At 38.6% G+C, this 24330-nt stretch overlaps 1 protein-coding gene across 3 annotated transcripts in view; it reads left to right on the top strand.

The window, feature by feature from the left end:
• scai (suppressor of cancer cell invasion) overlaps positions 1-24046 on the top strand; it is a 32831-nt gene extending 8785 nt beyond the window's left edge. For 2 of the 3 annotated variants that reach the window (XM_084415297.1, XM_084415298.1), the window contains 16 exons: positions 1831-1945; positions 11525-11620; positions 11829-11915; positions 12002-12100; positions 12272-12368; positions 12725-12823; positions 14042-14194; positions 14355-14495; positions 14644-14745; positions 17587-17665; positions 18605-18704; positions 18830-18911; positions 19302-19374; positions 19554-19727; positions 19873-19973; positions 21113-24046. In XM_084415297.1, the coding sequence (XP_084271423.1) occupies positions 1839-1945; positions 11525-11620; positions 11829-11915; positions 12002-12100; positions 12272-12368; positions 12725-12823; positions 14042-14194; positions 14355-14495; positions 14644-14745; positions 17587-17665; positions 18605-18704; positions 18830-18911; positions 19302-19374; positions 19554-19727; positions 19873-19973; positions 21113-21259 (1737 nt within the window). In that variant the 5' untranslated portion in view covers positions 1831-1838 and the 3' untranslated portion in view covers positions 21260-24046. The remainder of the gene's footprint in view (positions 1-1830; positions 1946-11524; positions 11621-11828; positions 11916-12001; positions 12101-12271; positions 12369-12724; positions 12824-14041; positions 14195-14354; positions 14496-14643; positions 14746-17586; positions 17666-18604; positions 18705-18829; positions 18912-19301; positions 19375-19553; positions 19728-19872; positions 19974-21112) is intronic. The other variant, XM_084415299.1, reaches the window with a different exon arrangement.
• Positions 24047-24330: the final 284 nt, after the last annotated feature.

Here is a 24330-nt window from a genome sequence, read left to right as displayed (position 1 = left end):
CGTTCCTCACCATAATCGGGTTTCAGCTCCTGAGGCTTTATGAACAGCTGAAAACAGTACTATGGCGACAGTATTGGTGTCCATACAATTTTTTTGCCCCCACAACAAAAAATACAGCATCTCCACGACTAGGAATGCTCATAATTAACTGGTTAACCGTTAACCGACGGTAAGAATTTTGACCGATTTAAGTACATTTTCTAAATATTTTAGAATGTTGCATGGTTAAATATGCTACACAAATAAAATGTTGCATTTTTGAGAGAGAAAAAAAACGAGATAAGTCATGTATAAAGGCCCGTTCACGATATCGTTCTGTTTATTCTAAGCGCGTTCTTGTCTGCCGCTTTAAATGCTCAAACTCGTTACAGCCGTATGGATTCTGATTGGCTGTCGTTCATCAGCTGGATAAAATCGTTCTGAAAGTGATTCCAACGATATCATTTCTCTGTGCCGTTATCATTATAGCTGTGGTGTGAAAGATTTTTAGAACTATATTTATCATTATCTTTATAGTTATCGTCCTTGGTGTAAACAGGCCTTTAGTCAACATTTTATTATTACATTCAGAAATAATGGTAAATAAAGCGAAATGTTTTACAAACATAAACATTTATAAAAAAAATAGGCTATTTTAATTCCCCTCACTCAACAACAAATCCTTTCAATTGAACGGTATTCAGCACAGAACAAGAATGAAAAATATAAGTAGCTATATAAACGTCAAGCCAAAACAAATTAATTTAAAGCGAAATGGAAACAGAATCCAAACGGTTTCCATATTCGCAATGTATTTGGATTCAAAACCATTATCTATTATGTAAACTAGGATTTGTACTTCACCCATGTTCCAATATCCACACAAAACATCATCCTTTTCACATGCGCAGAAATGTGCTATAACACCTCATTGGGTTGGTGGTCACGTTGAAAGGCACAGATTGTATTCGAATCTGATTGGTTGATGAATGCTCTCTAAGGTGTGCAATCATTTTCAGGGAAACGCACGGCTAAAGTAGTTCCAGGCAGGTCTTGACCGCATTACAGTTCCATATCACTTCGCCAAATGATTTCAGTTATTTCAAAGGTCTTTACAGATTAAAACAGCAGAAGAACCAAAACCCACAATGACACTGACCAAGCAAATAGATATAGGCTAGTAAACAACAGGGTAAAACCGACAAATTATTTCCATGTTTTTTGCTACAAAATTACGTTTTATTATATGGAAAGCAAAGCACATACTCTCTTTCTCCCACTCAAACGCACACAAGTACAGTAACAAATACAGACACACTCGCACAGAAACGTGTTGTCAGCGCAACTCTGATGATTTTATTAGTAAAATAGTTTAACAACTTAAAAGCTACATGACATTTCTCACTAGCGATGTAATAATAACTCTTCTTGGAGCAGATAAACATACAGTTTCACGTTTAAAAAATAAAAAATTACTTCTAGCCTAATGTATTTTGTTTTATTCATCTCCATGAAGTTCATAGATATATGGATTATTCTAATTTCCTCTGTGAAACTTTTGTTCCAAATAAAATGCAAATTCGTCAGAGCGTATCAGTTGGTTTGGAGGTGGAATTAGTCAGTTTTTGTCAAAGCTGATTCAACATCTGCCCACGTCACAGATGCAGATCCTTATACCCACAGTATGTCAGTTCAGAGTTCTGTGGTGCTCGTTTAACTGTGATTCATAAAACTTCCCTCACCACCGATGGCTGCTTGAACGACGTGCTTGCACTAGCGACTCGATTTTGCATAACTCTGCCGACAGTCTGTTTTGAATTCACTATTTTGGTTTGTTTGTTTTGTTTACAGCAGCTGCCATGACAGGGGTGGGGGCAGAGGATGACATCCCTCTCTGTGAGAGGAAAACTGTCACTGACTTCTGCTATCTCCTGGACAAGTCCAAACAGCTTTTCAATGGCTTAAGGTCAGTCTCTTCTCTGTGTCTGAACATTTTGCTGTTTATTTGTGGTTTTGTTTGCCTTCCAGATTGCTGTCTGGGTCAAATCATGCAGTGACCTTATGTAAACTTACTTTCAGCGCAATCTTTCTTTCTTTCTTTCTTTCTTTCTTTCTTTCTTTCTTTCTTTCTTTCTTTCTTTCTTTCTTTCTTTCTTTCTTTCTTTCTTTCTTTCTTTCTTTCTTTCTTTCTTTCAGTTTTTCTATCTTTTGATTTAATTGTTTGTTTGTTTGTTTGTTGCTTGTTTTTGTTTGAATTTTTCCTTCTCATTTGTTGTTCATTCTGTTTTTATTCCTTTCATTTGTTTGTGTTCTTGCTTTTGTTTATTCTTTTGCTCAAGCATTGTTCATTTTTTTTCTGTTGTTTTCATCCTTCTGTTCAATTAATTTAGCTTAATTTCTTTTTCTTGTTCTTTTTTTACTTGTTCTTTCTTTTGTTTGTCCGTTTGTTCATTTATTTGCCATTTTTTTGAGTATGACCTATTGCTCTGTTAATCTGTTTGTACTACAGTTTAGGAGTGAATGGAATACTGAAGTAATGCTCATTTTCTATTCTCACAATAGCCGTGAATCACGCCTTTAACCATATAGTGACACTGACTAATGTAAGTATCAAATATAGTGACTTACATAACACTGGGATGTCTTATCACAGTTGAGACAACGTTATTTAATAACCAAGTCTAGTCAAGATGGCCAAATCTTAATTAACCAACAGCAGCTTCAAATGATTTTTAAATTTATGACAACATTGAGCACATCGCTTGGGTTATACTCAGACCACAAAACTGATGGGAACTCCACTGTTAGAAGACAGTCAATTATGCATAATTGCAACTAACCCTCAATCAAACCCTAATCCTACCCTAACCCTATAGTAAGTGCATATTGTTAATTAAGTTTACTCAGTACCTAAATAAATAATTACACTGTAACAATGACACCGTAAATTAAAGTCTAACTTACTTTATTTCTAATGTGGAATGCAAAGATGATGTTTCTTTTCTTTTTTTTGTCCATACGTGTTTTTTTAACCTCACAGACTTTCAACGTGAGTACAGTGTTTCAAGTTTGCTGCTTCAGTATTTGTAATAATTTTTTGACGTTTCTATGGTATACTGGAAAGCAATGATAAGCATTTCATACGTTTTAAAGGCTTTTATTGGCAAAAACATTCAATATATGCAAAGAGTCGATATTTACTCTGCAATTCATCGGGCATGCTGGATATTAGCTTCTGGTCCAAATCCTGATTAATGGTGATCCATTCTTGCCTTATTAGTGCTTGGAGTTTATCACAATTTGTGCTAGTCCACTTGCCTTTTGAGGATGGACCACAAGTTATCTACGTAATTAAGATCTGGGGAGTTGCCGGAAATCCAAAATTTCAATGTAATGATCTCCAAGCCACTTCATTATCACTCTTGCCTTGTGACATGGTGCTCCATCAAGCTGGAAAATGCACAGGATCATCACCAAATTTCACAACCTCATGGGTTGTTGTGAGAAGTTGTAACAGACCAGCGGGTGGTGGATTGGAGGATTTATTTTGAGCACAGACCGAGCAAGCACCCACAAACCGACGGATGCCCTCTGCCAAGGCGGGCCTCCAAAACCGCTGGCGAATGGCAGCTAGTGACCTCCTCACTCCTGGGTGGCAAAGAATGACCCTTTCTGGAGAATGGCGGCGTGGACCAAAAAAGGAACAAATAGCAGATCCGCCAGGCATCCCTGGGGCACTTCGACTCTAGCCTGAGCTTGTTTGATGTGAGCTTCGATTACCCAAGTGACTGCCCCCACTACGGCCCTGAGGCAAAGTGGTGTCAGGAGGAGGCATGTCAACCAAGGTAGCGAAGCACCGCAACAATGCATCAGGCTTAACATTCTTGGAGCCCGGTCTGTAAGATAACACAAAGTCGAAGGGCCCAAAAATCAATGCCCAATGAGCCTGCCTGGCATTCAGACATTTAGCCGAATGAATGTACTCCAAGTTCCTGTGGTCGTTCCACACCATGAAATGAATGACCATCCCCTCCAACCAGTGACACCAAACCCCCAGAGCCAGTTGTACCACCAGCAGCTCTCGATTGACGATGTCATAATTTCACTCTGCAGGAGACAAACGGTGTGAGAAATAAGCACATGATGTAACTTATTATCTTGAGGGGATATTTTAGAGAGAACCGCTCCAACACCTACCTCTGATGCACCAACCTCCACCACAAACTGCCAAGCGGAGTCAGGTGTAACAAGGATTGAAGCAGAAATAAACCTGCAATTGAGTTCATCAAAAGCACTCTGAGCCGCCACAGTCCAGGCGAATTTAGCCTTGGTGGAGGTCAAGGCAGTCAGAGGGGCTGCCACCTGACCTAAGTTCCTATTGAATCGTTGATAGAAATTGGCGAAACCCAGGAACTGTTGTAAACTCTTTCTGGAGTCAGGCACCGGCCAGTTAGAGACGGTCCTCACCATCGCAGGACCCATGCGAATCCCTTCCACCAAAATGACAGAACTCAAAAACGAGACTAACTGGGCATGGAAAGTACACTTGTCCGCCTTGACAAACTACTGATTCTCCAGCAGCCGCTGGAGCACACCTCTGATGTGCTGGATGTGCACCTGGAAGGAAGGAGAGAATATCATCCAGGTACACAAAAACAAATTTTATTTATCATATCTCTCAGCATGTCATTGACGAGTTCTTGGAAGACGGCTGGGACATTGGACAGGCCAAATGGTAAAAACCAAATATTCGAAGGGCCCCGTGGGGGTCGCAGATCCAACTTTGTGAAGAATCTCGCCCCCTGCAAAAGTTGACAAAAGCAAAGTCATATGGGCGAAGTATGCATCTTGAAGAGATGCATCTTGGGACACACGCTAAAGACCGCCCGTAGATCGTGATGCATGACAGGAACCCAGGACAAATCTATCTCCTCCTCCTGAAACAAAGAGGGGGCGACAAAAGATGGTACAGAAACTAGACAGTATGCATGATAGTAAGGACTCCAATTAGAAATAGACTTATATGCCCAGTTAATGAGGGGACCATGTAGAGAATACCAGGGATGGCTAAGGGAGCTACAGGAGACTGTAGATCTCTAGCTCCTCCTGGTGGTTGCCGGGGGTAACTACACTCACCAGGACGGATATGGTCACATGGATATGAGCTTGCGACCGTCCAGTAAGTGAGCAGTGATGGGAGAATGAATAGGAAGACCCCTCTCACGGGCTCAGTTTTCATTGAGAAACTTCCCCTCCGCCCCAGAGTTAATGAGTGCTGAACCCTTGAAGGAAGTATCATTCATGATGACAGTCACTGGCAGGAGAGTACTAGATTTATGAAATGGGGATGTGAAGGTTCCACTCACCAGAATTCCCCTAACTAGTAACAAACGCTGGCTTTTACTTGACAGGATGCAGCCAGATGACCATGGCCACCACAATAAAGACAGAGACCCTCAGAAAAGCATTGTTGTTTTTCCTTAGCAGAAAGATGCATTCTACCAACTTGCATGGGCTCTACACCATCAGATGGTTCAGGTACCCGGGGAGCGGAAGGAGAATCGAAAAGTTCTGCCCGATGCCTGGAAAACTGACCCCGAACCCAACGATGCAACTCCATTCTGGAATCGAGACGAATGGCAATGTCAATGAGATCTTCCAGATGTTCTGGAAGTTCTGGCTGAAGTGAGAACACCACTTCATATTGAATGAAAAAGGAGCGACAATTGCTAGGCTAACCAGCATAAGCTGAAGGATTGTTGACTCGAGGTTTGTAAGTGGACTCAGTGGCGGCTGACATTGGTGACGCAAGATTAAGATTAAGTCTTTAAACTGGTCTGAAAGCTAAGTGACTCGCGCTGCGAGAGACTCCATGGAGAAATTAACATAGACAGTAAAAGAAATGGACACAGCGACCCCATTGGATTCAACGGAGACAAAGTGAAGCCAATTAGAAACTTTTACTTCCTGGGGGTCCAGCGTACTGCGCAGACTCAAACTGAGCTCGACGACGTAGATGTGACGTGAGCAAACCGTCTGTCTTCTAGTAGCTGTGCCAAGTTCAATCTGAATCATTCCCTTCCGAAACTTGCAGAGACGGAGAGCGTGAGTATGAGCTGTCCATGATCTTGGAGCAGGATAAACTTTTTGTAGGTGTTCTGATTAATAACTTTGTCATTTTGCCTCCACGTCCTCCCGATTGCCCGCGAGCTTCTACTCCTGTCCATACGGTAATTTCCTACTGTGCGACAGAGAGTCGCGTGGCTATGACGCAATCGTTAGCCTACTTTTACAAAAACTGCTTCTACAGGGCCATAACGTAAGCTACAAGGTAATGGAGCCTTTTATACATTTTCGTGTTTCTTTAAAAATAAATAATGGACAAATGGAGTCTTTAAACGCCTCAGATGTGAAGTTATTCGCTGTCAAAGTGACGCCAAAATGAATGGGAGTCAATGGGATGCTAACTGCAGGTGGGGTTCCGCTAGCCAATGGCGGCGCCCGGGGGTACCTTCAAATTAATACAAATCCCTGCCCCCCTGGAAATTAACAGGCTCCTACTCATGACAGCCCAGCATGGTTGGGAACCAAGTTCCATGGCTGATCGGATAGGAGGTTCTTCTGCTGGGTCCATGTTTGGCCAGTGTGTGGTGTGATGATCTCAGGAAGGAGGATCCAAAAGCAGAAGAATGCTTAGTTTCGTTTTATTGAAACACAATAATAAAGACAGTTCATGCTTAGTTCAGAACAGTAGAGAAGAGAATGGTCAGGCAGGCAGGGGTCAGAGTCCAGGGCAATCAAATCCGAATCATGAGGCAAGAATCAATGTCAGACAAGCAGGATAGTCAGGCTAGGAGCAAACAAAACCAACAGGGACCTCCCAAGTCACGATCGGAAACCGGCAGGTGTTCACGGCAGAAAGCAGTCCATAGAGGCGAACAGTAACCCAGAAAAATTCCAGCACCATTAATAGTCCGAATGGTCAACAGTGAGAGGGCAGTCCGAGACCAGTGAATTCTGGAGAGGAACAGGGAACCACAACACAACTGGGCAGAGAAAAAAAGAGATAAAAAGAAAATAAAACAAATTAAAATAACAAAACTAGACAGGAAAAAAACGGGCAGGTGAACAGCAAGAAGCACAGAACACACTGGGAGAGAACAAAGGGAAAGGAAGCATAAATATAGTAGAGAAATCAAGCAATAAAGGGAGACAGGTGAGCGCAAACAAGCGGATACGCTGATTGCGAAACAAACAGTTGTGCGTAAATGCACGTGGAAAAGACAGAAACAAACACAAAGGAAGAAAACAGAAGGAAGATCAAACCCGAGTCCTGACTGGGACATTCTGAAGCCTTCATCACTGCAGTTGAACCTCTCTCCTTGAAGTTCTTGATGATCCTTCCAGTAAATGGTTCTTTCAGGTGTGATATTCTTTGCAGCAATTTCCTTGCATGTGAGGCCATTTTTGATGCAAAGCGATGATGGCTGTCTTTTTTTGGAGGTAACCATTGCTAACACAACACAATGATTGGAAGCACGTCTCTCCTTTTATATCAATCAGCCTGCTCTTATAATTCCAATCAGAATGATAGAGTGATTTCTCTTGACTAATACTTGTTCACACTTTCCTATGTGATTATGATGTGATTAGTGAAAAGATGTTAGCTGGTCATTTTGTGCCAAGGCCAAAAAACAGTGAATATCTTTTTTTTTGTGAAGCTTTTTGCAATTATTTCAAATGCATCTGATCACTCTGCACAATAATCTAGAAACTATGAATCAACACCAAAACAACGGAAGCAACAAACTTAGCAAAACTTTTTCACTGCCAATACTTCAGGCCACAGTAGTAAATGAAGACAGGATTTTCATTTCACTATCACTATTCACTAAGGGAGTTAGTGCTGTTTTTAGAAATTGGTGTCACTCTCATTTATAACTGAACTGTGTGTGAATGTAACCGTATTTAGCACTCTAAAGCAGGGCTGACAACCGTATATTGACATGTCTGAATGTAGTCTATTTTGTGGGTGTGGTTGATTATTAATCTATAAATAAGCAGGTTCTAGTGTCTCATCTGTGCTGTGCTTTATGTATGTGTTGACGTTTGCCTGTTCATCCGTAGGGAACTGAGAGCCCTGTATATTTTCCAGTGTCTGGGTGAAGTGATCTCAGTTTTACATCTGAATGAATCTTCAGTGCTCCTCTTCCACCCCCTCATATCTGCCAGCGTTTGTCTCTGCATTACACACACCCTTAAAAAAAATGAATCGCGTCACTCCGTGTTTATCACCATTTCTCAGTGGCCAGTAGGTTGCGTTTGAGTTAATCAGTCATTTTTAGCTAAGACTATTTATAGGACAAGTATGTCAGTAGCTGTGGGCTCTATCTCCCTCTCCCGCCATTCTTTTTTTTCTCTCTTTCCTTCTTGTCTTCAAAATTTGTATTCCTTCCCTCCACTCTTATCTCTGTATCCAGGCCCTGTCCTTATGTACCAGATGTGTGTTTGTTACATTTATATTGCATAACTGACTGAGACTGCTACAGTCCAGAAGGTTAGTTCCATAGAGTAGCCCACATGTTCTGACATTCATATATTCTTGGGGTAGGTTTTTTGCGCATCAATGTAAATTCATAGGACAGTGTTTGGTATAATTCCTGCAGGTCAGTATATCCATTATCTTTTTTCATATATATTTGATATATATTTGGATATTTCTAGTATTCATGTTTAATATTGTAGTGTTCTTATATAGTGTTAACACTTTTCTTTTATCTTCTACATTTATATAAGGCTGTCAAATTAAGCATTAAATCCTTTAAAACCAAGTCCAAAAAATGTAAACATTTATTCCACTCACGGTTTTCAGATGTCAGCATTAGAATTGTTGCATTTTAGTTCTTAATTGCTTATTATTTCTGCATGAAGGATTTCATATGATGCTCACTACCAATGGACATGTTTATGCATTTTTTTTTTTACCTTAATGATAGTTTGTCTACAAATACAGGATTAGATGCTTGTTATGAGGCCACACCCAATGCCCTGTTTCTCCATACTAATTAGGCTGTCTAACCAGTAGCGGCCTAATTCTGCATTTGATGCTTAGCAACACCCTGAAGAGTTCAGTAATGAAACAGCTATTATTAATTGGTCTCATTTCCTAATACTTCCACTACTTGATAGCTCTCACTATCTCTTACCTCTTTATTATCTCTTTATTAAACAAGCTTGACTCAATAAAGATACTTTTATAGTGGATTTTACATTTTTATATCCATAGGCTATATATATATATATATTCTTCATATATGACTGATATATATGTTTATAATTCTATGTGCTTGTGCTACAAATACACTGCGTGTGTGTGTGTGTGTGTGTGTGTGTATACGTATATATATATCGTTCAAATCAGGTTTATTGGCAACATTTACAGACTTTCAGCTGTTTGCAATGAACAAATCAAACAAAAAGTAATTAAAATATAACAACACAATAAATGTTTCAAGTGGTTTCCCAAATTTCAACTGAAATTGCAACTTTTAATGACTTCTGCTGTCTTAAAATTATTCAACCCCTTCATGGCAAGCACCCTTAGTACTTAGCAGAACATCCTTTTGCTATCATGACCTGCTGCAAACAAGATGTATAACAAGACACCAGCTTCTGGCAGTGAAAATATATATATTTTCATAAAAAATAGAAATAATGTCTTAAATATAAATACCAATATAACTGTCCTTTAGTGTTGGTAGACTTTATTTAGTTTGTTTAAACTTACATTTTGGGAGTGTCAGTTCCAGAATATATTCCAGAATAATGGAATGATCAAAACACTGGAGTACCAGAGGCCTTAGCCATACCATACAGATGTAATATTGCTCTGTTACTCAACTACCCCACATCTGACCCCATCTGCACACATACACCATCCTATCTCTCTCCCTTTCTCCTCCTCCCCTAATTTACAGGTCTATCCCTGGCTGTGCTCTCCCAGTGAATCTGTCTAGTGGGTATTAATGCTGCCAGAGTGGATGGGAAATTAATAGTGCATGTAGTGAAATTAAAGCCCTGCCTAATGACTGCTCCTATCTCCTTCCTGACCTTGTCTCTCGCAGCCCACAAGGGCAACGGGGTGAACCGTAAATCTCACAAATCCATCTCTATAACCTTACAGCATGTGTGAATGCACATTATGAATGAAAGCTATGGAACAAAATACAGTGCTGGGTTTCATCGAATCTGCATGAATGAAAGGAGGCGTGTCTGTGCGCTGGTGTTTAATTGCATTGCGTGATGTGTGTGTGTGTGCTTGTTGTATTTGTGTATAACTCAAGGTTATGCCTGGACATGTTTTATTTTTTGACATTCGGTTTTGTCCCCTTGCCTTTCCCAGAATGACCCATTACAGGTTCATAAATGATGCATCATCTACTGTAATCATGTGTGAGCATGTGTAAATGAGGGCTTTTGAATTTACCTGCTGCATTCGCAACCTCCCTTCTTTCCCCAGTCCCTGCTTCTGTTGTCATAGCAACCCTTTGATGATAACAATAGGGCCTAGAGGTGTTTTTGGAAGGTTTAGGGGGAAAAGGATGAGAAAGGAATAAAGAGAGAAAGAGCGACTAGAGGCAAAAGTGCTACTTCTCAAGCTGATTGCCATAGCTCGTCAAATTCCTTCACATCATCGGCACTATGACTCACCACAGCCCTGCCCAAACACTCTCACCCACTCGCACTTTCTGACTCTCTGATTGCGCTGTTTTTGCTCTCCCCCTCCACCAATGTCTTCTCATCTTTGGCATGATGATGTTAATTAAGTGCATGACAACTATGACCACTTGTATATTTGGAAGGCTCATCTGCTGTTGTCCAAAATGATGTCTTGCAATTGGAATGTCAAGGCAGAGGGGCAGAAATGCCTTATATAATGATATGTGGGTATCAAGGTCGTAGGTTTGGGTTTAATACAACCTTGGTTTATTATTTTAGAAGAAACTAGTGATTGAAACAATGAGTCACAGTACCTCGATCATATGTAAAAAAGTAATTCCCATTGCATAGAAGTCTGTTAATATAGTCATATTTACTTAGTCATTGTCATAATGGTTATCTATCACAACTATATCTTCGATATCAGTTCCTTTTTCAAATTGTCTTTATTTGAGACTCCTGTAAAGTTGAAATGAAAAGAAATTCTATTTTTGAAATTCCTGTTGATTTTATGTGAATGATACATCAATGCATGTCTTTTTTGACCTCATAATTATCAACTGTCATAACTCAAAAAAACGTATATCAAACTTTTCCTATCATTTACCCCGCCACTTTCTTTACAATCAACTGTAAGTAGTTTTACAGCTGTCAGTTCCAAATACTGACTGTGTAAACACAAGCACATACTGTAGAAAATGCTTTATTTTGATTCTGTCTGTTAAAGCCTGTTAAATTGACATTTGAGTATCTATAAATGAGGAGAATGCATTACTGAAGTAAATTTGGCTGTGTTTCTCTTGTTTGTTCTCTCGCACTCCTGCAGGGATCTGCCTCAATATGGTCACAAGCAGTGGCAGTCCTATTTTGGCCGAACATTTGACGTATACACCAAGCTGTGGAAGTTTCAGCAGCAGCACAGGTCAGCCCTAGATCTATTTTTGAAACAGAAAGGACTGTTTTTTTAACCAAAATCTCAAAAATAAAACCGGTAGGCTTAGAACTACAAAAGACTGAAGATTTAACATGCATGATCAAACCTCCCTCTGATAGTTCCTCTGCACTATGATGTCAGCATTAATGACAGGTGATTCTTGATTCTTATTTGGGTTTATGTGACTGGAGAATAGACAAGTCCTGGACAACCGGTATGGTCTCAAGAGGTGGCAGATAGGTGAAGTGGCCTCAAAAATTGGACAGCTGTACTACCATTACTAGTAAGGAGCCTTTTAACACAGCTATTTGTTCATCTGGTTTCAAACAGTGCACTTTAAGAATTGATTTTTTATTTTGTCTTCTTCAGCCTCCGCACTTCAGAAACAAGCTACCTAAATGAAGCCTTTTCTTTCTATTCGGCCATTCGCCAGCGATCATATTACCACCAAGTCAACAAAGAAGACAGGTGAAAAGGCGATGAGCAAAGTTGATGTTTTCTTGATTTTTATTTTCTATGTTCTGGAAAGTTCTTTAAAGTAATATACTTATGAGCAAGTAAAGCAGTAAATATCCCAAATTTCTGTCTTTTATGGTTTTCTCTTCAGGTCATTAATCTTGTCCCTTCTCCTTTTCACAGGCCTGAGCTGGTTGTAAAAAAGCTGAGGTATTACGCTCGCTTTATCGTTGTTTGTCTGTTGCTCAACAAGATGGACCTGGTTAAAGTGCTAGTCAAGGTAAGTCATGGATGGCAGACCAAATGGACCAGTTACACATTTTTAGTCCATGGATAGATATTCAGTCGAACAGAGGTTCTTGCCAAAGGATCAGTCAGCATGGACAGTCTGTTGGTTAGTTATGCAGCTGGAATTAAGACAAAAATCACGCCTCATAAATTTTGGCACTGTAAACACTGTCAGCCATTACTCATATACTCATATTTATAGAAATTAATGGATTTTTTTATTTTATATTTGTTTTTTTGCAAAGGACTAAGAAATATACTGACAACAATTCACCGTTCATGAGAAGAAAAACCCAGTATGGTCTCTATCAGTGTTTTTGAGACCATCTGTGGTGTCTTTTTTTGCAGGAGCTTTCTGAGGAGATTGAGGACTACACCCAGCGCTTCAACACAGAGGACCAGTTAGAGTGGAACCTGGTGCTGCAAGAAGTTGCTGCTTTTGTGGAGGTAAGAATTTTTTTTAAGAAGTCTATAATGTGCATAAAGTGTCATCAGTATAGAGTGGTGCAGGTATGATGTCTTTTTGTAGGCCTGGTTCCCTCGACAAAAACTCAATAGGATTTTTGATCAACAAAATTGTATGATACTTACTCGTTTTGGCCATCAAGATAATTTTCACAGATGACAAAAACACAACTTTTATGAATTTTAATTCCTAAATGCAGTAAAAAGCTGAAGGTAGGGTATAAACTAACTACACCACGGTCCCACGAATTCAACGTCACCATCAATATGTTTCCGACAACTCTTTCAGTTTTTATGTAAAAACATTTTCTCAGAAGTTAGAATAGTTTATAAGAGCACAATTATAAGCAGCAGGCTGTAAAAGTGGACTGGGCTTACCTTGTTCGGCGTGATGATGTTTAATGTCCCCGACAGCCTCTGAAGTCCCGTTTTAGCCACTTTTTAGCAACCGCCTTTTTCATGACGCGTAACAGCTTTAAAAAATGGGGTAATACTGATGTATTTTATGTCGTAAAATAAAACGTGAAAGTGTCTTGAGCTGGTATTCACCACAGACCTTATTTCAGCCATTTAACCAAAATCCCATTCAAAAAACCCATTGACTTCGGGATGATAGAACCAGAAGTGCTAACTCTTTTCCGCGATTGGCATACAAAGTGATGTCATACTCAATTGACCTATTAAAATTTTATGATTTTCATGATATAAAAAATATTTTGTATGTCAACAGAAAAGCAAAGTTGTTCTGAGATTGAGCAAATTATGATCTTGAAGAAAGAGTATGAAGCAGTTTTTTTTATCTGGAATAATATACACCAAATCATTCACAGTAAGACCACTACCAGTCAAAAGTTTGGGGGCAGTAAATTTGATCAAATACAGTCACAAAAAAAAAGTATTACCGCTTTTAATAACCATCATTAAAATAACCTTAATTATCAATGTTGATTTTATTTTATTTTATATAAACGTACCGAAAAGTAGTGTATAGTAAATCAGTTTAATTTTTATTTCATGCAAAAATGTATCAATGTTGTGCACTTTAAAAAGCACAATAACTCAGATGTTATAAATACCTCTTCTTACACGACTTACTGTTACAAAGGTCAGATGTAGTCCACTCTGTAAGACTGTTTGACAAATATTGATAATTTCCTCACCGTTGTGCCTTTCTCATCTGCTATTTTTCTACCTACACAGGCAGATCCTCTTATGATCGTAAATGATGACAACGCCATGGTGGTCATATCCAATCGGCTGCAGGAGGGGGGTGTGCCCCCTCTTGAACAGGGCATGGTGGTTGGCCAGCTCACCTTGGCAGATGCACTCATCATTGGCAACTGTAACAGTCAGGTGGGAGTACAGTACAGCAAAACACCTAGCAGGCTGAGCAAGTTATATAATATGTCAAATTCAAGCGGTGCTTTCTTATGTAAATGATTAGACACTTCAAACTTGTTGTGTAGGTTACAACTCTGGTTTTTGCAATGGTTGGATTTCATCTGGTTTGCAGGTGAAGTTTAGCGAGCTGACCATCGATATGTTTCGTATGCTTCAAGCGCTTGAGAGGGAACCAGTGAACCTGGCCACACAAAGCTCCAAACCAGGGACACTTGTAAGAGAAGACTCTTACACTCTCCCTGTCACTCTCTATGTTGAGTGTTTCTGAGTATTTTCACCCTTCCTCCCTCGCTATTTCAGTACTTCACCTTTTTCAGGGTCTCTCTCACTGTTCTATCTCACTCCACCTGCTCTCTGTGTCTCTCTATTCCTCTCTCACTCGTTTATCTCTCTCATTATAGGAGCCCAATGAAAAGCCTGCCAAAAGAGAGAACCCTCATAAATATCTACTCTACAAACCAACCTTCAGCCAGCTCTTCACTTTCCTGTCTGCCTCCTTCAAGGTTTGTCTGATGTCATTGCAGTTTTTAGCACCTGTCAATTAATTGTCAATCCGTCCTGTCATTTTCGTCCTGTTTTGACTCTATATTTGCGTAGAGACCTTGTAGCAGTGACATTTCACATATCGTTAGCCTCATAGCATAATTGCCTAAGTCCTTTTTTTTTAAATATTACTTAGGCAATTATGCTATGAGGCTAACAATATAGTGATTAAGCTTAAATCAAATGTGATATGTATGCTTTGCCAGTAGACTCTTAAATGACAATTTGTACTTTAAGCAAATATAAACTACCGTTCAAAAGTTTTATTTAAGTGTATATTTAAATAGTTTTGTATTTATAAGAAATCATGTTTTATTCAGAAAGGTGACACCTTTAACATGGGTTTAAAAATTGTATCTAATAAATGCTGTTAATTTGAATTTGTTATTTATTAACGAATCCTGAAAAAAAGTATGATTTTTCCCAAAAGAATATTTGTTTTCTACATTGATAATAGGAATTGTTTCTTGAGCATCAAATCAACATATTAAAATGATTTCTGAAGGATCATGTGACACTGATCATATGACACAGCTTTACATCACAGAAATTACTTTTTAAAATATATCAAAATAGACAGCAGTTATATTAAATTCAATCGTAATAATATTTCACAATAATACAGTTTTTCTCTATCTTGAACAAATAAATGGAGTCATAGAGACTTCTTTCTAAAACATGAACAAACTTATTGACCCAAAACGTTTGAACAGTAGTGTACATATTTAAAATTTGCATAATATCTCTTCTGCAAAAACTCACCAAAGATATCTTGCACTACACAAATTTATGTCCCATCTCCCCCTAAAACCGAAAACACATAGCTAGACCAAGGCCTATTGACAAAAAAAAAAAAAAGGAGGAACCCTTTATTATTCCTCACCTAAACCTGTTTCAATAGGAAACACATTAACATGGCTCGTCATATGCAGGGTTGCCAGGTGCCAGCAAGGTTTTCCAGCCCAAAACCTCGTCAAAAACCGCGAGAATGCACACTTTTTTTTTTATTACAGATATTAATTCAAATTAAATTGCTTTATTTTTGCCCTTGCTTATAGATGAGGTTGACAGAAGTTAGCCACTTTCGATTCAACAGAGGATGAAATGTGTTGTTACAGAGCTGCACCATTCATCTTTATAAGTCTGTGATCTCGATTCAAACACCCACGTGATCTTATTCCATTTCGTTTGTCTATTAAACCTTTGACAAAATCATATCGCAACATTCAAATCTGTGTTGGCGCTGCCGCTGACCCGGAGAGAGTGTCATGAAACCGCAGTGTCAGTCAGCTACCTAAGTTTGAAAACCCCGCGATCTAGTATGTTGTTTGAGGGGCGGGCGGTGCCGGCGTGCGTCACTTTAAGGTAGTGGGAGGGAGTGTCTGTTGTGAGGTTAGGGGGTACGTCAGCCAGAGTTGTAGTGTGTGTGTGTGAGTGAGTGAGACTGCTGCCTGCTGAACATTGGGTCGCAGGAATAAGGATCTGAAGTGCCGGTGTTTCGGCAACAAAAACCCGCCGAACTGATCCGAAACCAGCCCAATTTTTATCCACCCACCCAAACCCATTTTTGCCCGCAAAATAGATTGCAAAACCGCCCAATCTGGCAACCCTGGTCATATGCTTTTATTGGGCCTTTAAAGCCTCTGGATCTCAAGGGAATTTTACAGGCATTTCCTGCATAATTGCATTATGGTTATTGTCTATCCTATGCACTAGTTTCTGTTCTGTTGTCTGGAGTGACACCTCATGTGTGAGTGTGAGTTGCAGCATGGCATGCTACAGGGGTGTTAGCGTGTTACTATCTGCTCTGCTGTAGCGTAGCACCTCGAGAGTGTGAGGAAAACCCACACGCACACGACTCAGATCCTCGCACGCTTTTGCCACGGAGCAGTTCATTTTTAACTCTCAGACACCCCTATTTTTAGGCTGTTTTCCATCTTGCTTCACGTTTTGTTTAGATAAATGATGACAAATAAGGCATTTCCATGTGCTTCTTTAACCAGTTCCTGCTATTAGCTGTTCTATGTTTGTGTGTGTGTGTCCCTATGTGCAAAGATGTACACAGCCTAAGAATTTTGTTGTATGTTGTATTCTGAATTGTTTTATTAGTCTTAAGTGTGATACTGAGATGCTCTGGCTGTGCAGCACTTAGCGTGCCACTTAAGTTAAAGGAGAACTCCGGTCAATTTTAACATTGAGCTCATTTTTTTGTACATTTGGAGTGCTGTCAATACAGAGAACAACGACATCCTGTTTTCGGTCGAAGTCCAAAGTAGTCGATTGTCGAGTTCACGCGCGTGATCATAGGTAACTAAACCTATGGGCGTGAACTCGACAATCGACTACTTTGGACTTCGACCGAAAACAGGATGTAAACATTTTTATTCTTATCTTTCACATCTACTGCAGTCAGATTCACTCGTGTTCACTCTGAAGGAATCACTCACATGACCTGTGCACTTGTAATGACACATCAAGGATGTTAAGAGGCTAAAAGCAGGTTTAAAACTTGCCCCATTGAAGTCAACAGGGTGCAAATTTTAAAAAGAGGATAACACGGTGTAGGCAACCCCGATTTTTGTCGTTGTTCTCTGTATTGACAGCACTCCAAATGTACAAAAAAATGAGCTCAATGTTAAAATTGACCGGAGTTCTCCTTTAATAATTAAGCTTGCCATGACACTGCTTTACCATTTGTAGTATTGTGAGCGTTCTGATTTAATTAGCCATTTAAATGGATTCATTTATCTGTTCTAGTCATTGAAAGTTTTCTTTTCTTTCACTGATTCTTTTATTGCTAGGAGCTGCCAGCCAATAGTGTCCTGCTGGTGTATCTCTCTGCCACTGGAGTTTTCCCCAATGGACGCTCTGAGTGTGAAGGTACGCCGAGGTGTTTTAGCACACTGTTGTTATATCTGACATCACTGGATGATATGGAATATTGTTATCTTAAAATTGACATAAATACTAACGAAATAAGCACTCTTGGAATGCTGTTAAGCCAATCAATTGTAGGATTCGAAGACTTGTGTAATGCCATGTATGATGTGTTTTACAAACATACTGCCATGTTCAAAAAAACATCTGCATTAGCACAGACTAGCACTTGCCAGCCTTTTCTGTGCAAAGTAATATATAATCTTTTAAATCTTGAACATGTTAAGTGGGTATATTCTGCGTGAAATATCCATGCGAGAATACCAGGTGTAATTTAGCTCAGCTAACGGTAGAGCACTATTTTTTTTTTTTTAGGAAATACCACCCACAGAAATGATATACACTAATGTTCAAAAGCATGGTTTCATATGATTTTTGTTTTATGTTTTAGTAAGAAGTCTCTTACGCTCACAATAATGCATTTATCTGATCAGAAATGCAGTAAATATTGTAAAATATTACTGTTTTAAACAGCCATTACTCCATTCTTCAGAAATCATTATAATTTGCAGATTTGGTGCTCAAGAAACATTTCTTAAAATTTATCAATGTTGAAAATAGTTGAACTGCTTAATATTTTTGTGGAAATTAATTTATTTTAAATGGAATTTTTTTTTGTAACACTATAAATGTCTCTACTGTCAGTTTTAATGTACACAATTTAGTGCATCCTTGCTGAATACAAATATTAAAATCCTTAATTTTTTTTTTTTACTGAACCCAGACTTTTAAACAGTGTTGGAAACGGAGAAACAGAATTTGATCCACTCAGAAAAGTAGGCCCACTGCAAAAAGAATCATGATGCTACATGTGGATGCATACGAGAAGGAGTAAGATCTGTCCCATCATTATTTCACATCACATTTAACATTTATTTACAGGACCTTATGACTTTGGAGGTGTCCTGACCAATACTAACCGAGATGTGGTGAACGGTGAGATGGTGCAGAAGAGAAATCAGGCACAAAAAGAGATGCACTGGTGAGCCTTCATTGACACCCATTCTGTGCCAGCCTACTGTACATTGAAACTATGTGCTTACTACACATTTGAGACATTGAGGTGTTATTTTAACAAGCATACATGCACAAATGTGTGTTTTTCAGCCTCCACCCAGGAGACCTTTTCCCCTTCACCAGGAAACCTCTGTTTATCATTGTCGACTCATCCAACAGCACAGCTTATAAGGTGAGACATAAACTCTCGGTCTCCCTTTCTTTGTCATACGCTCACATTTGTTCCATCATTGCAGCATTCTGTGACATCATGAAGCCATTCATTATTCAAGAGCAGCCATGTGCTTGCTCTGTAAGTGAGACAATCTAACGTATTTACTAGGATAAACACGAGAAGTAAGATACCTTGAATAGGGAGTTAAAACAGCTCTGTTGTAGTTTTTATTTTTTTAATTATAGATTGATTTGATCACTCTTAGTTGTCTGCTTTGTTCGGTAATGGAGTGCCCCCTAGTGTACATTTATAACACATGAACCATTCACTACTAGTAGAGTCAATTTATTGTTAAAAAATAAAAATAATGAAAAACTAACTGTTTGACTTCTTCCTGTCTTTCCACAGAATTTCTCCAACCTGTTCGGCCAACCACTTGTATGCCTGCTTTCTCCAACAGCATATCCGAAGAGCATGCAAGGTCTCCTTTTTGTTTGTTTTGACATTGTGTTGAGAGAAAATAAAAAAAATATATATATATTTGCTAAGCTTTCTATTTTTTCCTATTTATTTTTTTCCCCTTGAAGTAAGATTGTCTGTTATTATATTGATTATCTATTGTATTTTTATACTGTTGTTTTCTGTTTTACTCGCTTGTAGACCAGTCTCAGCGTGGAAGTCTGTTTACTCTCTTCCTCTACAACCCCCTCATGGGCTTCCTGTCTGTCTGTGGACTGAGCAGCATGCGCTATGGATTGTGGGAAAAGGCCCAGGAACTCCTGCGGAAGGTTTTCCATGACATTGGCCAGATGATCACGAGTTCCCGAGTTATAGGTAATGCCAATATGTGCCGTTATCCCTTTACATTTGTTTTGTGCTTTTTTTTTTTTAATGCTTTCATAAATTTTTATACATCATTGACTGGTTGGACCAATGGACAGATATATATTTCATAGTTTTCCTGTTGACTGTCTTCCAGATCAGGCCTTTCTGCAGTTTTATGGCGATGAGTTTCTGCGACTGCTCATGATCCGTTTCGTGTTCTGCTGCACCACGCTCCGATTACACAAGCTCTTCCGGGTGAGTCTGAATTGGATGAATATTATATATGTTACTATAATAAACAATTTGATCAATAATAATCAGTGAAATAATAGTCATATTTGTATCAGGAACCTGATATTAAAGCAACAATTAAAAAAAAAACATAAATTCTAAACCAATTCTGGGTATATTCACAAGTGTAAATATGCAGCACAGTTCAAACATAGTTCAATATATATATATATATGTGTGTATGTGTGTGTGTATATATATATATATATATATATATATCACCTCTTTTTTTTCTTTCTTAAATCTTTCTACTTAAACTTATTTTATTTCAGTTATTTGCAACATTTCTAATTTTCGTTTAATAAAATAACTAAAACTAAAATTTAAATAAAAATAAAGCTAAATAGAAATATTACAAAACATAAACTAATGAAAAAAAGAAAAAAAAAAAGAAAAAAAAAATGCTACTTCAAAATATTAATAAATACTATAATAATATTTTATAAATACAATAAATAATAATACTTAACTCTTTGTATCCCACAATAATAATTATGATATATCCAAAGTCTTAGACATACAAAGCTGCATTAAACGAATATAAATGACATTGAAAAATTATCATTTAAAATATACATTTCATGTATTGTTTTTAACCTCCTGGTGGAACTACACACTCTCAGACTGAAAACTGCAGCCGCATTACCGAAAAAGATAGATGAAATAAATTCAGGTCCTCTGGAAGCAGAACCAACTCAAGTCAATGTCATATCAAAGGGCCTGTTTACACCTGGTCACTTTATGCGTTTTCTCTGAAAAGATAGCTTTCCAGTCGTGAAAAGACCAGGTTTAAATGCCCTCCGAAGCGCTTTCGAGACTTTTTTTGAAATCCAAGTGTAAGTGTAAATGGAACCGTTTTAAACAATTCAGATAGCTATTCGATCAGTAAAGAACGCATGAAGTGATCAGGTGAAAACATGCCCAAACTTTTTAGAGCCAAACCCTTTCAGATAAGTGTAATTTTTTTTAAGTGACAGAATAGAGCAAATAGAGATCACATTTATAAGACTGCAGCAGCTTAACACAGTTTTTGAACCAATGTTTTATTCAAGATGTTTTCACAAAGCAGCTGGATGAGGATGCTGTTTCTGTGCACGTTACAGGAAGCGAGGAGTTTTCCAGAATCGTACCCCCAGCTGCCGAAACAGGAGATGTTGGAGAGCAGCCTTCTACAGAAACATGTGCTAGAGCTGGCGGCCATGTTGGATGTGCAAAACCTCTTCTCTGATGGCTTGTTGGATAACTATTGACCACATGGTGGCACCATGCCAACTTCCAGACACACGCGCGCACACACACACACACACACACACACACACACAACGCAACACACACACACACACACACACACACAAATGTCCATACACGGATACACAAGTTGTAGGTAGTTTCTTCTGAATAAGCTGGTTGCTTAACCTAATCTCATTTAGATCTAGATAGTTCAAGAGAAAATATCTCATCATTGTGGGCAGATATTTAGTTTGTCTAGTTCACATGCATTTCTAGATTTTAACTAACTACACACACCCAGATGCAAAAGCGTTGCTCCCAACATACAGGAGAACACGGAGATTTACTACATGCATGTACCGTATGAGTGTACGAGCGCAGGCACACGGGCGTTCAGACCTGTTGAGGGAAGCTATCGCCGTTTCTGAAGGTGATTAGAGAGCACAAGATAACATAGGACACTTCAGAAAGAGATTTGGAAACATTTTTTAATGTCAATTGGTGTAATTCCAGGGAGATTCTTCCAAAAAGATGAGCCTAAGGCTTTGGCAAAACATTTTGGAGAAGGAAGTTTGTTTTCCCTTCTCAACACTTTGCCTCTGCAACGTTTACACAATTTTTCCCGTAGGGAGCGTGCAGCATGTTTGCATTTATTTGCTCTGTCTTGCCTTTCTTGTTTGTTTTCGTTCATTAAAACGTGTTCGTTTTTCGTCTTGACACAAATTTCGTGGACTTTAGCCTGGCCTTTTGAAGGAGGTCCTTCGCGCTGTGCCTCTTTTGAGTTATTTTGGTCATCAGCTAACTGGTCCTTAATTAATCGCTACGTTGACACCAGAATCTCCATTTTATCGAGCGTTTCTTCAAGAGATTATTTTTAGCATGCCTCAGTAGTGTGGTAAGCCCATACTTGCATAGCTGATGTAATAACCTAATGTCTTATTCCATGTGTGCAGTGGACACCAATAGCCAACAAAGTTCTCTTTTATAGTGTCAGAGATGTACAGGCGTACTCCTGTATATAAGTACAAATTTGTGTATATATCTATATATATATATATATATATATATATCTATATATATATAAATATATGTATAGTTCTATAAGAAGTCAATGTGATGCAGAGAAGTGTGTCTGTCTGGGTTGTTTGTCGTGGCAGATCTGTGAAAAGATGACCCTCTGCATGTGACAGGGGCAGTGTTCTTTTGTCTAATCTGTGAATGGACCATGCCACTGTCTCAACTGCGCACCCTCCCGCCACTTCACACAAGTGCAGTCAGCTGACATTCCAAGGATCATGGCATAAGAGCGTCCCTCCTTCACGACCCATCTGTCTCAAGGACAAGTGCATTGCATCGGTCTAGTAAGAAGTGATGTGATCAGTGTTTCGTTCGGTTCATTACATCACGTTGTTGATAATTACGATGATAGCGGTTACAATAACAGCCTTGCACTTTACTTGCACTATTTAAGTTTTATTCTGATGTTATTTATTGTGCTGTTGGCAAGAGGCATGTCTGATAATTCTGTTATGACAAACTTTTGGCATAAAGCTCATCCCTTTCTCCGTCTGTGATCTCTGGTGCAAAGCGGCACACATGATGACGGATTTTTCAACGTTTACCGACTCTTCCCCCGAGCTGCTGGTTTTATCAAGGCCATTCGAATAGGACCAAAAGATTCTTGCATGTGGAGAGCACAAGGTCCCGTAAAATACCGTCATCTCTCTCATTTAGTCTAGTTTATATTTTTGCACGTTTTCAAGTCATAGCTGCTTCCACGTGCTTATTTAAAAAAAAAATTCTCTTGTGTAAAAAGAGAGAAGTTTGCTAACGAACAAATCACTGCCAAACAAAATCAACTTTAACATGGAATATCCACTGCCCAACTTACGATCTTGCAGACACAAATTGTTTTATGGCCTAGCTTTTTTTTCTAATTATTATACTGCTTTAGTTTGCCAAAAGGAGGAGGGCTGGATGGAGATGAAGAGGGAAACAGATGGTGGATGTCACCGTTTCCTCTCTGTCTAGTTGTCTGACCTTGACTGGTGGACTGTCAAATGTTTTTGCCTTATTTAATTTGTGTTAGTATGTGTGTATAAGTATCTTAACTTCGCAGCATCCTATAAATTAGCTCTGCAAGTTCTCGCTCAGGCTGTCCTGGGATAGTGCTGTATTCACATCACACCATTCATCTGAGAGCACAGGGGTGAATACGGACTTTAAGCACTTATATGTGAAATGTACCACAGCAGAAACCTACCAACTTACGATTTAGGGGAAAATGCAATACCCCTTTTTTTATTTATTTAAGTGTTTTCTTACCGATTGCCCACATTTCTGTAGTAGATGCATGTTATTTAGCAGATCTGTTAAATGTTGATGCCCCTTGCACCATTTTAATGAATGCTGTAAATGCATTAGCAGCCATGATTGGAAGGAACAGAAAGAAAATCAACTGCATTTGTTTTCTATTGTCAACATGGGGCCAGATCTAAGGTGTAGTAATGGTGATTTCTACCAGTTCCTACTGTTGTGGGAGGGAACATTTTCAAAAGTGATGTAATGGTCAGAATACTCTTTCTTTATAAGTTAAGGGGTTCTAGAGTTGCTAGTTGAACATACTTGCATTGTCCAATTGTCATGTGTTTTTAATCACTTAACTGTTTTGTCTTATCTGTTGCCAAATTATATTTGATGTTTGTTGTTAAATGCAGAAAAAAAAAAAAACAGTGATGAAACCAAAACATGCAAGCTTTTTGTTTTTAAGAATGCTATTTAAGAATATTAAAAAGTTTATGACTGTTTTGCTTAATTTTTGGTGTTCCTTAATACATTCTATGAGTAAATGTGCACTAAAACAACTGATAAAGAAGTGATTAAGAATGATATTTTAGATCAACATAATCCAAACTTAATTTTAGATATTTGTTTATGCTCATTTCATCCTTTAAACTGGATTATCATTTACTTAACTTCTCTAAAACACTAATAATTTAACGCTTGAATTCTTTATCAAATCTCAGCATTAATATTCAATTAAAATCCAATAAATGTTGTGATTCACTTGTAGCATTTAAATGACTGATTT

This window comes from Rutilus rutilus (genome assembly GCF_951802725.1).
Source record: "Rutilus rutilus genome assembly, chromosome: 7".
Taxonomy (NCBI): domain Eukaryota; kingdom Metazoa; phylum Chordata; class Actinopteri; order Cypriniformes; family Leuciscidae; genus Rutilus; species Rutilus rutilus.
The sequence above is the reverse complement of the archived record's forward strand: the minus strand, read 5'-3'. Positions and strand labels throughout refer to the sequence as shown.